This window comes from Denticeps clupeoides, chromosome 1 (assembly GCF_900700375.1).
Source record: "Denticeps clupeoides chromosome 1, fDenClu1.1, whole genome shotgun sequence".
In the NCBI taxonomy this organism is placed as follows: Eukaryota; Metazoa; Chordata; class Actinopteri; order Clupeiformes; family Denticipitidae; genus Denticeps; species Denticeps clupeoides.
In genome coordinates this window covers 41,893,191-41,909,030 of record NC_041707.1, presented here as the reverse complement: position 1 = coordinate 41,909,030, position 15,840 = coordinate 41,893,191, and the positions used below count along the sequence as shown (strand labels likewise).

General features: G+C 47.2%; 1 protein-coding gene and 2 long non-coding RNA genes across 3 annotated transcripts; 2 read left to right on the top strand and 1 right to left on the bottom strand.

Annotated features, from left to right (window-relative positions):
• Nucleotides 1-8,208: 8,208 nt before the first annotated feature.
• LOC114797921 (uncharacterized) lies at nt 8,209-11,645 on the bottom strand. The gene is made up of 3 exons (XR_003751014.1): nt 11,521-11,645; nt 8,456-8,611; nt 8,209-8,359 (listed from the first exon to the last, which is right to left on the bottom strand). It is a non-coding gene; the product is annotated as an uncharacterized LOC114797921 (long non-coding RNA).
• Nucleotides 10,539-11,044, top strand: LOC114797920 (uncharacterized). The gene is made up of 3 exons (XR_003751012.1): nt 10,539-10,742; nt 10,830-10,950; nt 11,024-11,044. It is a non-coding gene; the product is annotated as an uncharacterized LOC114797920 (long non-coding RNA).
• Nucleotides 11,646-12,763: 1,118 nt separating the features above from the next.
• On the top strand, nt 12,764-14,001 carry LOC114797725 (interleukin-8-like). The gene is made up of 3 exons (XM_028992755.1): nt 12,764-12,896; nt 13,044-13,179; nt 13,254-14,001. Exons 1-3 carry the CDS (start codon nt 12,839-12,841, stop codon nt 13,366-13,368), a joined length of 309 nt encoding a protein of 102 aa, XP_028848588.1. The 5' UTR covers nt 12,764-12,838; the 3' UTR covers nt 13,369-14,001.
• The last annotated feature ends 1,839 nt before the right edge of the window (nt 14,002-15,840 follow it).

Here is a 15,840-nt window from a genome sequence, read left to right as displayed (position 1 = left end):
CACACAGTGAAACAAGTCCTCTGTATTTAACCATCTCCCTTGGTGAGCAGTGGGATCCATGACAGGTGCTTTGCTCAACGGCACCTCAGTGGCACCTTGGCGGGTCGGGATTCAAACCGGCAACCTTCTGATTACAACAACAACAACAACAACAACATTTATTTCTTATATAGCCCAAAATCACATACAGTACGTGTCAATGGGCTTTGACAGGCCCTACAGTTGACACCCCCACACTTGACCCTTCTGCACACAAAAAAACTCCACACAAAAAAACTCTAGGAGAGAGAAAAAAAAAAAAGGTCGGAAGAAACCTTGGGAAGGAGTGATACAGAGAGGGACCCCCTTCCAGGGTAGAGTGATACAGAGAGGGACCCCCTTCCAGGGTAGAGTGAGCCTGCAAACGGTGTCAGTGCAGGGTTGGATATGATATAATGATAAGTCCTACAGTTGTAGGGTTGGAGAAGTCCAGGATGTAGTCAGTGTCATGGTCTAGATTACGTGTCCATAATGATGTTACTGGTCCATTTGAAGATCCCTATAACTGTAGTTGTAACGGTGGTGGTGGCTGTGGTGACCCTCTGGTTTGTTTCATGGTATGTCCTTGTTTAGCAGTTGTCAGGAACCAGCATTTATTTGCTGGTCTCTTCAATCTAGACCATGACACTGACTACATCCTGGACTTCTCCAGTTCTACAACTGTAGGACTTTTTCTCTTATTGGACAATCACCAACCCTGCACTGACACCATTTGCAGGCTCACTCTACCCTGGAAGGGGGTCCCTCTCTGTATCACTCCTTCCCAACGTTTCTTCCGACCTTTTTTTCTCTCTCCTAGAGTTTTTTTTGTGTGGAGTTTTTTTTTGTGTGCAGAACAGTCAAGTGTGGGGGGTGTCAACTGTAGGACCTGTCAAAGCCCATTGAGACATACTGTATGTGATTTTGGGCTATATAAGAAAAAATAAATGTCTTCACTGGGGTCTGCCAGTAGTCTGGACGCTTGATTCCGTGTCTCGGAGAAAAACAAACAGAAGCAGCGGCAGACGGTTGCACTGTACGACCGATACTCAAATATGTGGTTATGGTGGTATATTGGTGCTACAGTGGCCCGGTACCCTAACTAGGACAGCCTAACTAGGGTGAATTTAACTTTGTCTGTGTCTAACAGGGGGACTCTGTGATAAACTGGACTTTATAATTGACACTGCGTCAAGATGAAGTGAAATGAGGGTCTAGGACTTTAGCAAAAAGCCAGAGAAAACAGATAGGTTTTGAGATTGGATTTAAACCCTGAGACTGTGTCTGAATCCCGGACACTGACAGGCAAGCTGTTCCACAACTGCGGAGCTCTATAGGAGAAGGATCTGCTCCCAGCTGTGACCTTCTGCACCTTTGGTACCAGTAGTGACCCCGCACCCATTGATCGAAGGGGGCGTGGCGGTTCGTAAGGAACCAAAAGTTCACTCATGTATTGCGGGGCAAGACCATTTAGAGCTTTATAAAGTTAAAAGTAGGATTTTGTAGTCAATCCTAAATTTGATGGGTAACCAGTGCAGTGATTGTAAGACTGGGGTGATGTGGTCAAATTTCCTGGTTCTGGTTAGAACTCTGGCTGCAGCATTCTGTACTAGCTGGAGTTTACTCATGCACCTACTAGAGCATCCAGACAGTAATACATTGCAGTAATCTAACCTTGATGTAATAAATGCATGGACCAACTTTTCTGCATCATGCATTAAAATGATATTTCTTATTTTCGCAATATTTCTAAGGTGAAAGAATGCTATTCTAGTGATTTTATCTACATGCAAATGGAATGAGAGACCTGCATCAATGATGACACCTAGATCCTTTACTTACAGGGCCGCTTCCTTAACCACTAGGCCACCATGATCTGCTGAACCCTGATCACCACACAGACTCTGGATTAGTGCACGAACTGCGAGAACATCGAGCCACCGGACGTTCCAGGGCAGCAGATGACCCCAGTCCATGTAGTCTCAGGTAGCCGGGGGTCGCGAGCCTGGGTGTGGGCGTGGCCAGGACTGTCAGGCCTGCTTTCATTGGCTGATTTAAGGCCGATAGGCCACAGGTGCAGGCAGTGGATGAATGGAAGCTCCGCCCACTAAAAAAAAAAACGCAACTTTTGGCAAGAGGAAGAGGATCTTGGAGGAAGTTCATTGTCCCGCTGCTCATCCTATGGCTGCCTGCCCGTGGAGGAACCGAGGAGCCCGGTGCCAGGGAGGACAAGGAAGGAGGTGAGAAGGTCACCACTCCTCTTGGCTCGGTGCAGCTCCGTCGGAAGGCCGTTTTTACTTCCCCCACACGGTTCTTCAGGCCTCCTATTGTTGCCTGTCTGATTTTCATCTCTCTCTCTCTCCCTCTCTCTGCATTCTGGTTCCGTGGTTAAATCACACACACACACACACACACACACACACACACACACACACACACAGATGGAGCTGCAACAGGAGCAGAAGAAAGAAGAGGAAAGTTCAGTAGTGGCGAGTTGAAAGAAGTGAATTACACGCTCAGCGGGTAGAGCGAGAGAGTCGGGGGGCTTTTTACCCCCGTGCATCTTCAGAGTTACGCCATTCACCAGCTCGGCCTGCTGGGCCGTTAAAAACAAGGCTGTAACCATGGCAACGTCGTGGTGGGCAGTGGGGGGGCTCTTTTCATGCATTTCAAAACTATTTAAACCTTCGCGCGGCGTCGTGGTGCGAAGGCTGCTGTGTTACGGTGTGAATATGGCCCTCCGCCAGGCAAGGCCTTCTCTCTCTCTCTCTCTCTCTCTCGCATGAAACGCCCGATTCCTCCGGTTAAAAAAGGAAAGTTGCGTCTCACCTGTTTACAATTTAAAACAGCTGTGGAATACGGGACATTTACCAGAGGGACTTACAGTCAGTAGTTACAGGGACAGTCCCCCCCTGGAGACACTCAGGGTTAAGTGTCCTGCTCAGGGACACGATGGTAGTAAGTGGGGTTTGAACCTGGGTCTTCTGGTACTACCAGCCTAGTCGGAAGGATGGTCCTTCCGGTTTTATTTGCATGAAGTACAGCAAATTGGCGTTTCTACATTTTAATGGTTCTTCTTCAGACATTTAAAGTAAAGGATCCCCTGATCCAAATGAAACGAGGACCCTGGTTGAAGATGTCACTCCACACATTCTCCAGCAGGTGGTGACAGAGGACCAGTGGACACGCCGCCTGGCCACTGGCATATATCTATCACCCGTAAGCATTTACATTTTGCATTTACAGTATTGACCAGACGCCCTTATCCAGAGAGACTTACAACCAGTAGTTACAGGGACAGTCCCCCCCCTGGAGACACTCAGGGTTAAGTGTCCTGCTCAGGGACACGATGGTAGTAAGTGGGGTTTGAACCTGGGTCTTCTGGTTCATAGGCAAGTGTGTTACCCGCTAGGCTACTACCACCCCAAGCAGATGGAAATGGAGGAGATGATGGAAGAGAGAGGGCGTGGGAGTCATGGTGGCTGCGTTACAGACCTGGCCGTGGTCCCCACTCCCATTTCCCGAGCATGAAATGTGACGCCGAAATGAATTGGCCTCGACTTGCCCAGGGACCTGACTGACTTGCATGTTTCTGTCAGGGGTTTTGATGGGTGCAACAGTTCCTGGATCAGCACCTGCTGGCATTCCACAAAAGATGGGGGTGCTGTCGTCACCTCTACCGAAACCGGTGACGTGGACATCAGAACTCTCCGGAAAGTTGCACCAAAGGCACTATTTTCAAACTGGGCCTAAGTGCTGCACTAAGCATCGGACACGTGCTTCATAAAGTACGATGTCCTCAGGAATTACTAGATGGTACCAGGAAGAGAAGGTTGGTTCGGGTTTGAAGAAGAGAAACGTACCTGCCTCTTTCTGGTTTAAAATCATTTCTGTCTCCCAGAACACAATCTTATTTTTGTTTTTATCTATTTTCTCTCTGACCTTAAATTACACAGCAAAATGGTTCATTCAACACCGCACAGACAGTAAAGGAGCCCACTCCAGTTAAATGTCTGTAAAAGTGACACTAACTAGTGTTAAATGACCGTGACTCCGCCCCTTCCCAGGTAACACGCCCATATGGGTGGTACACAGGTACCAGACAGGTGGTCCATATCAGCCCCATCTTCTTATGAACCCCAGAACCCAGATGGGGGGTCGGAGTCCCCCCTTATTTACCCGCCATCATGAAGAAGACTCGGTCCAACATGGACCTCGCCGGCTTGTCACTTCTAATACTAAAGTTGTGTGTTGGAGACTCTGTTCTGCTTGCAGAATTGAACCAATTCTTGCTGATTCTGTACTGACTTCTTGAAGTTTGCTTCAGAGTCAATAAGAATCAAAGGTTGAAGGTTCATTCTAAATGAATTTTTTAAGTACAGATAAAAAGGTGGAGCTCTTATATTTATGCGATTGTATTTGAAATCAACCTAAAATCAACATTCGTGTGCCAACGGCAATCGTGAATTCACCTACAATGATGACTTTATGTCACTTTAACACTCTTATTAAGGATTATTGGGTAGTTTTATTAGTTCAGATCCAAAGGCTCAAACCCATAAACAGTCTTGTCCACTTAAAACAGAAAACCCTGTGAGGTCCACGTTGGTCCGGGTAAAAATTCACTCTGATTTGGAGTGGGATCATATAAACTCTGCGCTCCGGACATTTTGCTGTGTACTAAGTACATAAGTACATGCCATGAGAGCAATGAACATGATGACATATTCATCATGCATTGTGCTAACTAAGCAGCGATTGATTCATTTGACTTTGATACATTAAAAGTACATTCAGGATATTAATTTCACAAATTAATATTTATTTGACCCTTACAGTGGATCAGAATCTGGAAGATCCTCAGTGCATTTAATTCAGTATTTAATGTCATCAAACGGGTCCAACTTTTTGCTGGTAAAACGAAAGCACGTTGTTAGTTGGGCGTCTGAAAGATGCTATAAACATTTATTAGTGTATTATTTCATCCGATCTGGCATGTCAACTGAGTTTTGAACGTCTGAGGTTTGGCCTACAGCAGCGACGCCACACACACACACACACACACACACACACACACACACAAATGTCAAGTGTCTCCCACAGGATTCCAGAGACAGCAGGCCGATATCAGCACACTAGCGACTGATATGAAATTAATTCGAGGTAAACAAACCTGACTGTGAACAGGCTCCTGTCATTTCATAAAACTCCGGATAAGCGTCTGGGATAAATGACTTTTACAGCCGTGGGAGTTTCGTAATTCCTGGCTCTAAACATGTCGGGACCGAGAGGCAACGTTCCTCTTTCCACAGGCAAATGAATATGAGGACACTTTATTCCCGACTACCTGGACTCGTCCTGTTCCCTCCGTCCCAATCATCCAGTGACCATGTGACCATGATTCAAGTGCCAGATTTCGACGTCATGGTCGCAAATCTTGGTTTTACATTTGATTTAATAGGTTGACTTCTTACCAGCTTCAACTTCTGACTAAAGCCACGGCGAACTGGAGAAAGACAGTCGTGCTTTTATTAGCTCTCGGCTCGACTTCGGTGACGGAATCAACCGAACAACCCAGCCGAGAAGCAGCGTGCAGCAGCGTGCAGCAGCGTGCAGCAGCGTGCAGCGCAGGGCCGCGTTGGCACCACGTGTTTCATCTGGATGGTGCGCAGATCCGCACTTCATCACCATTAAAAATAATAATAATAAAAGAAAGCTGCGCTCTCCCAGCGTTGCACAACGCCGAGCGTAACCATGGCAATCTTGAGAAATAGAATCTGATTGCTGACTGGATGAATGTTGTGGTTTAGTTCCTCAAAAAACATTTGCAAACTAAACAGCCAGAGGCCTTCCAGAGGCCTTTCTTTACTTTACTTTACTTTACTTTACTTTATTTAGCAGACGCTTTTATCCAAAGCGACTTACAAGAGGAAGACACCCGCAATTCTCGTTCCATTTCTATAGAATATTGAGTTTACAAACTAAGAGCCCTGATAAGGCCGAACTTGAGCTCAGAGATTGTTAGGTGCTAGACGATTATAATATATATATATGTGTGTATTATTTTGTGCAATGTGCACACATGTGCGTGTGTAAGGGCTAGATTTGTCTGTGCTTGAACGCTTGCCCAGATGTTTGTAGATGGTGTTCGAAACAAGATACATGGCGACCTGGGTTTTGGTTTCAACATTTGTGTCGATGTGCTTCTCTGGCCAGCTGGAGATGCTTAGCAGAGGGCCACGCTGCAATTCCATACTTCATCATTTTTGAAGTGCTCCCATGAGGAAAAGTAGACGTGGGAATATAAAGCACAAATAAATGCATCATTTCTGGATTTTAATCTTCCTGAAGCTTTCTGTGGAAGAACATCTCAAACGAACTCTCGGGATGAATTGTTGAGGCATGTGATCATTAAACAAAGTAACGTAAGCCTGCTTGGGTTTTTTTACGAGGGATTGTACTCCCCTGCGCCTCCGGGGGCTTCCAGAGGACTGCAGAAGACGGGAGGAGGTCAAGCAGCCCAGGCAGCTGCCAAAAGCAGGAGAAAAAACGAAGCCCACATGAACCCCCATGAACCTCCCATCCACAACCCGTATGGGACCCACATGAATGTGCTGGCAGGGCAGTGAGGCGAAGACCGGCATGGCATGGCGTCAAGAACGGCAGCAAAGCCACTTCTCACCAAGAAAAACATCAAGGACAGGGAGCAAAACATCCGCCAAAAGCAACTTCTCCCAACCATCCAAGAACAGGCTGGTGAAGAACGATGGACCAGCATGATGGACCACCGTGACATAATAAGACCAAAGTGAGAACTAACTGGCTGGGGCAACAAAACATTGACATTTTTTGGTCCCCAGAACTTCAAATCCAAATGAGAACTTATGATCAACCCTCAAGGGGCAGGTGGACAAACATGAACCCACAAATTTCTGACAAACCCCAAGCACGGATTATGAAGGAATGGGTCGCGGTCAGTCAGGATTTGGCCCAGAAGTTGATTGACAGCATGCCAGGGCGTATTGCAGGACCCTTTTGACTTCCACCACTTGAAGGTAGATACGTGCAAAACATACTAGATGAGGAACTCACAAGAGATTTGGCAAAATAAAAAGTAAAAATGCCAGAGTTAAATTAACACTTCAAAGAGTATATGAGCCCAGTCCAAATAACACGTTCAGTTTCTGTACAAGTGACACTAATTAGTGTTAAGTGGCAGTGACTCCGCCCCTTCCCAGGTAACACGCCCATATGGGTGGTACACAGGTTCCAGTCTTATTCATGACGGCGGGTAAATCAGGGGTGACTGGTGCTCCCCATCTGGGTTCTGGGGTTCATGTTAAGATGGGGCTGATATGGACCACCTGTCTGGTACCTGTGTACCACCCATATGGGCAGTGTTACCTGGGAAGGGGCGGAAGTCACGGTCATTGATTGTGTAAACACTGTGCAGTGTTAACATTCAATTGCTGTGTGTGTGTGGTGTGTGTGTGTAAGGAGTGCCCATAATAAGCTTCTGAAGAATTGCGTGCGGTCATGGTAGACAGTAATCCGGTTTTACGCCAAAGAGGCTTTACTAACCCCCTCAACCATCTTCTGACACTCCAGGTTTCCGTTACTGTGCTGTCCTGACCACAGGCTTGTATGGAAACAGCACCAAAACAGCACAAATCCCATTCAAATTACAGAAATAATGCAGATTTCTAAAACATCACAACAGAGAAGAGTCTATTAGATCCGGACCCCACTACCTCTCCTATGCTCATGATTTGAGGTCAGTGTTTGTCTTCTGCTGTCAGTGTGTGGGGTGCAAGTGCTCCACCCCTAACCCGATATCAACTGGGTGAGCTCATTATCAACCATTTTTATGTGAAAATGATGCAGCTGAACTCATGTATTCATGTATTCAACTGTCAGTCTGTCGCTTGCATTCGGAGGCTGAAATAAATCATGAAATTACTCACCTACTGAGTTCGTTTTAGTTCTGTTGAACAGAACCATGTGCTGCTCTGCAGTTTTTCACAATGAAAATCACGTCACTTTTTACTTAAGACACCAACTGACTGAAAGGAAAAAAGTTTTCTTTTAATGTATTTTATATGACATGAAAGCTGAGAACATGTACCCTGTGCATTAGTGATTTGCTGGTGTTTCGAGCGCTGCTGAAAGCGGCCTGACTTGTGGCTCCTCCATCACAGTCATCAGGCAGCGTCCCTGCTGGCCCCCAACCTTCCCTCAAAGTTCTTACATTTTCAAGAGGTCAGTGATGGTCCACCACTGACTGCAGAAGGTCCTCTGGTGGTTCAGCCACTACAATGAATCAGGCAGGTGAGTGGCTGAGCTGAGGAGGAGGCAGAAGAAACAAAATCCATCAAAAAGACATGAATTTTCATGCTGACATGAACTCCATCCCCCACACAGTCCACTTTATACTCACATGAGATGATCATTTCAGGCAGAGGAGCGGGCATGGCCAAAAAATGTCTCTCTGTCCTTCACGTTTAAGGTATTTACCAGACGCCATTATCCACAGCGACTTCAAACCAGTAGTTACAGGGACAGTCCCCCCTGGAGACACTCAGGGTTAAGAGTCCTGCTCAGGGACACGATGGTAGTAAGTATACAGCAACATTGCCAGTGTCAGATTTAAATTTAACACCTTCAGGGTAAAGTCTGTAAAATGACAGTGACTCCGCCCCTTCCCAGGTAACACGCCCATACACAGGTACCAGACAGGTGGTCCATATCAGCCCCATCTTCTTATGAACCCCAGAACCCAGAAGGGAAGAAGACTCGGACCAACGTGGACCTCGCCGGCTTTTCTGGTTTTATAATAATGGGTCTTGTTTGCTCAGTTCTGCTTGTAGAACTTCCTGTGAAGAGCTGGGGGGGCTCCCGCTGCCTGAAGATTCACTACAATTCAATCAGGAATTCATTTAAAGTTTACCAGAGTTGATAACGTCTCAATCTGTGTCAGAAAAGCCAGTGAGGTCCGCGTTGGTTCAAACGTGGCTGATGTGAAGCACCTATACGTTACGTTGGGAGAGGCGGAGTCACTGTGATGCAAAAACAATAATGACGAAATACAAAAGCATGGTGGTTTTACCGTGGAACTACGAGGAGAATTAAATGTTCCTCGAGAGCTAATTCGACATTTTAGCATGGTAATAAACCGTGGTGCGACCCCCCGGGGTCAACAGACCTGTCAACAATAAAATTCAGCTTCTGTGAGAAGATGCCTGTCTTCCTTCCTCTTCTCACATCCCACCTTTTATCAGATTCTTCACACAAAACAGAGCATTTGGAGACCATGAGGACGGGACCACTCATCTTTTGAGGCCTTCTCCTCAGGACGTTCAGGATTTTATGGTTTGACATTTAGCATGAAAGTAACCTAAAGTTGACCTTAGCCCTTTAAAGGTCATGAATGAGTTTTCTGCTCTTTTTCAGCCCTGTCATCACTTCGTAGGGCATCCAGAAAACCAGATGCAAGAACTTCACCAGAACCTACAGGGACAAGTGAGAGCGCAGGGTCAGCAGCTTAGAGGTCGTGACCCTTCCATCTGTAGACAGCCAAATTGTTCCGAAAATGGTCCGGGGAAAATCCTCCCGTGAGTCATTTTGTAAGACATTCTCCACCATAAATCCTACTCTACCCTCTGAAGATTCTACAATCAGATTCTCTGAATCAGTTTTCTAAGGTCACATCAGATGAAATCATTCCGATCCTACAGACATCAACAATTATCGACCAGTTTTATCCTCTCATTTCTTTCTAAAATCCTTGAGCGCTGTGTCTACAACCAGCTTCACTTCATCTGTCACAGAACAACCTCCTGGATCCTAACCAGTCTGGCTTCAGAACAGCTCATTCTACAGACACGGTCCTTCTGGCTTTTTCAACCTTCCCAAGTTCTCCACACCAGTAGCTGCACGCATCAGGTTCAAAATACTGATGCTGGCCTACAAAGCCAGACATGGAGTAGCACCATCCTACCTCACAGCCCTTATTGCACCTCGCACTGCACCTGGTATACTCCGAGCCTCCAGTACTGCTCGCCTGGTCCCTCCATCTCTGAAGGTACGAGGAAGACGCTCATCTAGACTCTTCTCCGTCTCAGAATGAACTTCCCCTCGAGGTCAGAACATCACAGTCCCTGATGGCAGCTTAACACCTTCCTCTTTAGAGAAGATTTAGATGAACTTGTAACCTTCTTCTGTATAGAAACTAGAACAGAGTGAATAAAAAGATTGTATTCATAGTTGGGGGTCCTGGTGAACCAGAACTGACCACCTCATCCATGGTGACATGGAAGCACGTTGTAAGTCGCTCTGGATCAGGGCGTCTGGTAAATACAGTAAATGTGAATGTAAATGTTGTATAAATGTGAAGCAGGTTGAGTTGTTAACTGTGAAGGCTCCACTGCAGTTCATGTAGTCAGTTACGGGAACAGATCTGCAGCGAGATCCTGGGGGAGGGACCTCAGCTCGGGCATGTGGCCAAACTCCCCCTCGTTCTGACACAACTTTCTCTGGAAGTTTGACTTGGCTGCAGGCTGCAGGCTGCGTGCGTGTATTTAAACGGCTGATGCGGGCCAGCGGATTCCAGACTTCAGCAGCTCCCTGAGCTTCCAGAGCACCCCATCTCCACTCGGACAGGATGAACCCCCCGCCTGCCACAGCCGCGCTTCTCCTCTCCGCCCTGGTGCTCTGCGCCACCTCACGTACGTTGCTAATCGTCCTTCCTGCTGCATGCACGGATGCGGTGAAACGCGTCCGTTATTTCACTCGGAACTTGTTTTGTGCTGCAGAAAATGCGCTGCGCTGCCAGTGCCCCAAAGTGGTGGACGAGAAGCCCAGAAACATCGAGAGGGCGGTGAAGAGCATCAGCCGCCTGCCCGCCGGACCACACTGCCGAAACGAGCAAGTCATGTAGGTCCCTCACGCCCCAACACAGAGATCCACTCCAACCGCTTCTCAAGCGGCCTCTCTGGCTCTCCCGCAGCGCCAGCGTGCTGATAAAGAGGCAAGGGCCACCAAGGTGTGGCTTCAGCCCCGCCGCCCCGTGGGTGAAGGAGCTGGAGGCCAAGTGAGTTGTGGTCCATCCACGTCCAGAAACCCCAGACGGTGGCGAGTCGGTGTTCTACCTTCCTTCTTCTTTTACAGGATAATCGGGAAACCTCGCGCCAACGCCACCACCGCACCACCGCCACCACCGCCGCACCCGCGTCACCTTAAACTGCCCGTGGCTGTGGCCTCTACCCATAATTCCCTGGCCAGACGTAAGCGGATTGTCCATGTAGCCCTTTCTGGAAGGAAGTAAGCTGGAGAATGAAGGATTGGACGGACTGGACTGTGCGAGGAACCCAGCGGTTAAATCTGGTCTCTTTGTTGGGACTCTACGTTCCCTTTTTTGAAATAATGTGAAGAACGTGTTTGGAATGTGAGCTCGCGCGCATTTAAAAGAGAATGAATGCTATTTTTTATTAGAACGTTACCTACCGTGCTTTCTTCTTCTAGCATTTCTGCTCCATGTTGCGACAGTGAATAAAGAAACTTCTTCTTTTCTATTTCTGTGTTGAAATGTCTTCTTTATAGAACCTACACACACACACACAGGATCTGGTATCTTCAGCGGAGTGCAGACACGTTTCAGAATTGCCGAGGTGGAAAGATCACGTCCATGAAGCAAACAAAAAAAAAAGGGACAGGCCACGATGGGACTTTCATCTCCACGTTTCCACCATTGACTGGTCACACCTTGAAGATGAGATCCAGCCACCTTTACTCTGCTGCAGGGTGACCAGAAGACCACCTTCCAGACGATGTGGAGCGCTCAGTAGACCCCCGATCCTTCTGGTGTGGTGATGAGGGACAGTGGTGGAACATTTGGCTGTGTGCACCGCGTGCTGTGCATCACACTGACAATCACTTGGTGATTTGTGGAGTAAACATCACTCTGGGTTTTACTCATGCAGAAAGTAGATCCTTCAGAACAACATCACAACACCTTGCGGTGGTTCTTTGCGGCGATGATTTCATCATTTGTTCGGGTTTTGCATGCTGATGAATCATATGGACGTCTTTTGCTGATCATGCAAAGGATGATGCGGCGTTTTCTCCAGAACTTCCTCATGTCCGTGTGGTTCTACAGAAGGCCACAGTCCAGCTGCACTGTAGTTCAGGGTAAAATGTGACTGAGTGTGTGTGTGTGTGTGTATGTGTATGTGTGTGTATATATGTGTGTGTGTGTTGTGTGTGTGTGTGTATATGTGTGTGTGTGTGAGTGTATATAGATGTGTGTGTGTGTGTGAGTGTGTGTTTGTGAGTGTATATATGTGTGGTTTGACGTTGTTGTGTGTGTGTGTGTTTGTGCGTGTCTATCTGTGTGTGTGTGTGTGTGGTGTTTGTTTTGTGCGTGTACTCTATGTGTGTGTGTGAGTGTGTTGTGTGTTGTGCGTGTACTATCTGTGTGTGTGTCTGTTATGTGTTTCTATATGTATTGTTTTCTTATTCATATAGTATTTTTTGTGATTGTCTATATGTTGTGTTGTGTGTTTTATGTGTGTGTGTATATATTGTGTGTGTGTGTGAAGGGACAGAAAGGTTCAGATCGGGAACCCACACACTTAAGAGCAACATGAGCGCCTGCTGATCAACTCACCAAATAACGGGGCTTTTACACACAAACGCGGGTCAGACACACACACACACACACATGTCCGCGGGTCACACACGCAGAAGTAAACAAGTCACATGACCGGCGGGTATTTAAGCAGCGAGCTGCGCCGCACTGCAGCGCCCTGCAGCGACCGTGACCATGTCCTCCCTGACCCTCATGCTGCTCGGCGGCTTCCTCCTCCTCGCCGCGGCCCAGGGTAAGTCCGGGGAGGTCGCCGTGGCGATCTGCAGGGGGTTCCATGGTCCAGGAATGGCCTGGAGATCCAGGGCGTGAGAACGACATCATTCACCGGACAGGAAGCGCTAATTGAGGGTGATTTGTGCTTTTCCGTGTGTTGCCTCAGGAATGCAGCCACTTGGGCGGGGCTACAACCGCCGCTGCCTGTGCTTCGACCTCGAGTCCAGGGTGATACCTCCAGACAAGCTGAGGAGCGTGGAGATCCTCCCCAGCGGCCCTCACTGCAGGAACGCCGAGGTCGTGTAAGTGGCGCCGCAGCCGCCACTTTGTGCCGTACGGACGCGGGCCGCCACCTCCTGACCTCTGACCTTTACAGGGCCCAGCTGGCGGGCGGCGAGAAGATCTGCCTGAACCACCGCGCGCCGTGGGTGCGGCGGCTCGTGCGTTTCATCCTGGAGAAGGAGCCACATCAGACCGCGCTTCTTCACTAGCGACACGTATTTCATCTCCCCAGAAAGTCTTTAGTTTCTCGCAAGCGCTGAAGAAGAATTGTCGTGTCACGAGGAGGAAGATATTTATATGAAAACAGCCGGACGCGTCCCATCATATGACTGCAATGGATAATCATTCTTAAGTAAATCCCTTTATTGACGAACCCACAGTAAGATTCGATGAAGAAGATCCACCAGCCAGAAGCTATCAGGAAGAACCAGGAGCCAGAAGCTACGAACAAGGACCCAGAGGCAGAAAGTGTCGATGTGGACGGGACAGAAGAGGCTGGAGAGACATGAGAAGGACCGTTGTCCTCCAGCACCGGCCCTTCAATTGGTCACTTGTAATATTAGGACTGCTCGCACTGATGCTGCTGTTTACCTGCCTGTGAACTGTCATAATTCTCACGAACATCTGCCAAATAAAGGAACGGGAGTGAGAACAATACCACAAGGGTGTGATCAAGAGCGTGCGTTTCCTCTTCTTTCACCTCATAATCGCTCTGCCACTTCCTGTTTTTAATGGCGAATAGTTTCAGAATCGTGGCGTGTATGACCCGCGTTGTGTAACCGTAGTTTCTGCAAGAAATATGTTTCATTCAAAATAAATCTCGTTTTTTGCTCTTGCGATGATGTGTCTGGCTGATGTTGTCATTTCATGCTGGTTAGAACATGCCTGGAATGCTGGAGTGGTTTGAAACCCGAGGGACGGATACGCGGGACAACATGCCAGCCATGCTGTCCCCCGGGGGACGCGGAGTTTGAAGTAGAAACGAGTCTTCAGTTCGCTGCAAAATAACATCTCCTGCCAACAGACGTTTCCTTTTGGGATCAATAAAGTGTCTTTATAGCCTCCCAGACAACACGTGTTGTTCAGTTGTTGCCCCAACACAGGGGCCAGCGGTGGCCTAGTGGTTAAAGAAGCGGCCCCGTAATCGGAAGGATGTCGGTTCGAATCCCACTCAGGTCCCCTTGATGAAGGTCCCGTCCCCACACGCTGATCCCGAGACGCCTGTCATGGTCACTGCTCACCGAGGGTGATGGTTAAATACAGAGGACACGTTTCACTGTGTGCAGCTGTGCTGCAATTGTACTTAAAACCCTTTTTTATTAATACATTCATGTATTAAAGGCCAATGACGTATTCAACTAAAAGTCACTGTAAACTTTATATTAATCTCAACCCTTAAATACGACTAATTCAGTAGTTTTACAGTTCAGTGCCAAGTAGTCTTAACCACTTAAAACAGAAATGCTGGTTAAATCAGGGTAAATCCTGCTGCATATGGCGTCAAATTAAGGGCGGGGCTGATATGGACCAACCATATGTTACCTGGAGACAATAAAAACTCAGAAGCATTAAACTACCCTGGTGGTTCTACTGTAGAAGAGCTCCTTCACAGGAACGTGATTTGCTCTCCATCTAGTCTTGCCCACATGGGGCCACCATGGAACCACCAGTTGAGAAACCTGGACCCAGTTGAGCAGACCAGTCCAGCCCATATACAACCCATGTGGCCCCACAAGAACATAAAAGTGAAGTAAAACGCACAAGGGGACCTCAGTGGCACCTCGGCGGTTCAAGATTCGAACCGGCAACCTTTCTGCTTCCTTAACCGCTAGGTGTTGTGGCTGGATTCTTCCACTCACCATGTCGAACAACCTCGTTTAAGCTCTTGAGCTCCACCAAAATATATACAGCATTGCCATCTCCTGTACGCTGTACTGCACTGTTCCAAATTCCCTGGTCATTAGACACGATTCTGATTCGAAATGTTTTCATTTCGTTTGTTGCTCTCGTTTTTATCTCTAGAATATTTTCCAGGAGGGGGCACCACCACCCTGTGGCCATTGAAGAGATTTCTGCTGAACGAGGTCTCCTGTGTGAATAAAAATTCTTGTTCTTTGCAAAATTCTAAGTGCTTTTCAGCTCATGTTTGTGCATGGATGTGATGAAGTGATTTTCCATTCTGATTTATTACACCCATCAAAATAATGAAATGGTCATTTATCTTTTCCTTTTCGTCGTTCAGTCATTTACGTTCATTAATTTTACATTTTAATAAGACACTCTCTATACTTCTTTAATTTCAGCCATTTCAGTCGTGCTTCTTCACTAGTGATAGTCGTATTTAATCTCCCCAGAAAGTCTTTAGTTTCTGTCCATAATGTTCACAAGCACTGAAAAAGAATTCTCAATGTTTCAAGTAGGAAGATATTTATTTATATGTAAACAACCACAGTTGTTTTAATCATAATTATTTGAAATGGATAATCCAATTTATTATTAAACTCCAACAAATTTGTTATATGACGAACCCAGACAAAGTAACTATGAAGACGTACCCAGACCTTCATACTATGAAGAAGTACCCAGACCCACAAACTATGAAGAAGAAGCCAGACCCACAACCTCTGGATGTAGACGTGACAGAAGAGGCTGGAGAAACATGAGAAGAGTAATTGTGGTCG

Coding starts and splice junctions, on each gene's coding strand:
- LOC114797725 (XM_028992755.1), top strand. CDS start 12,839: ATGTCCTCCCTGACCCTCATGCTGCTCGGCGGCTTCCTCCTCCTCGCC. Junction 12,897..13,043: donor CCTCCTCGCCGCGGCCCAGG/GTAAGTCCGGGG, acceptor GTGTTGCCTCAG/GAATGCAGCCACTTGGGCGG. Junction 13,180..13,253: donor TGCAGGAACGCCGAGGTCGT/GTAAGTGGCGCC, acceptor TGACCTTTACAG/GGCCCAGCTGGCGGGCGGCG.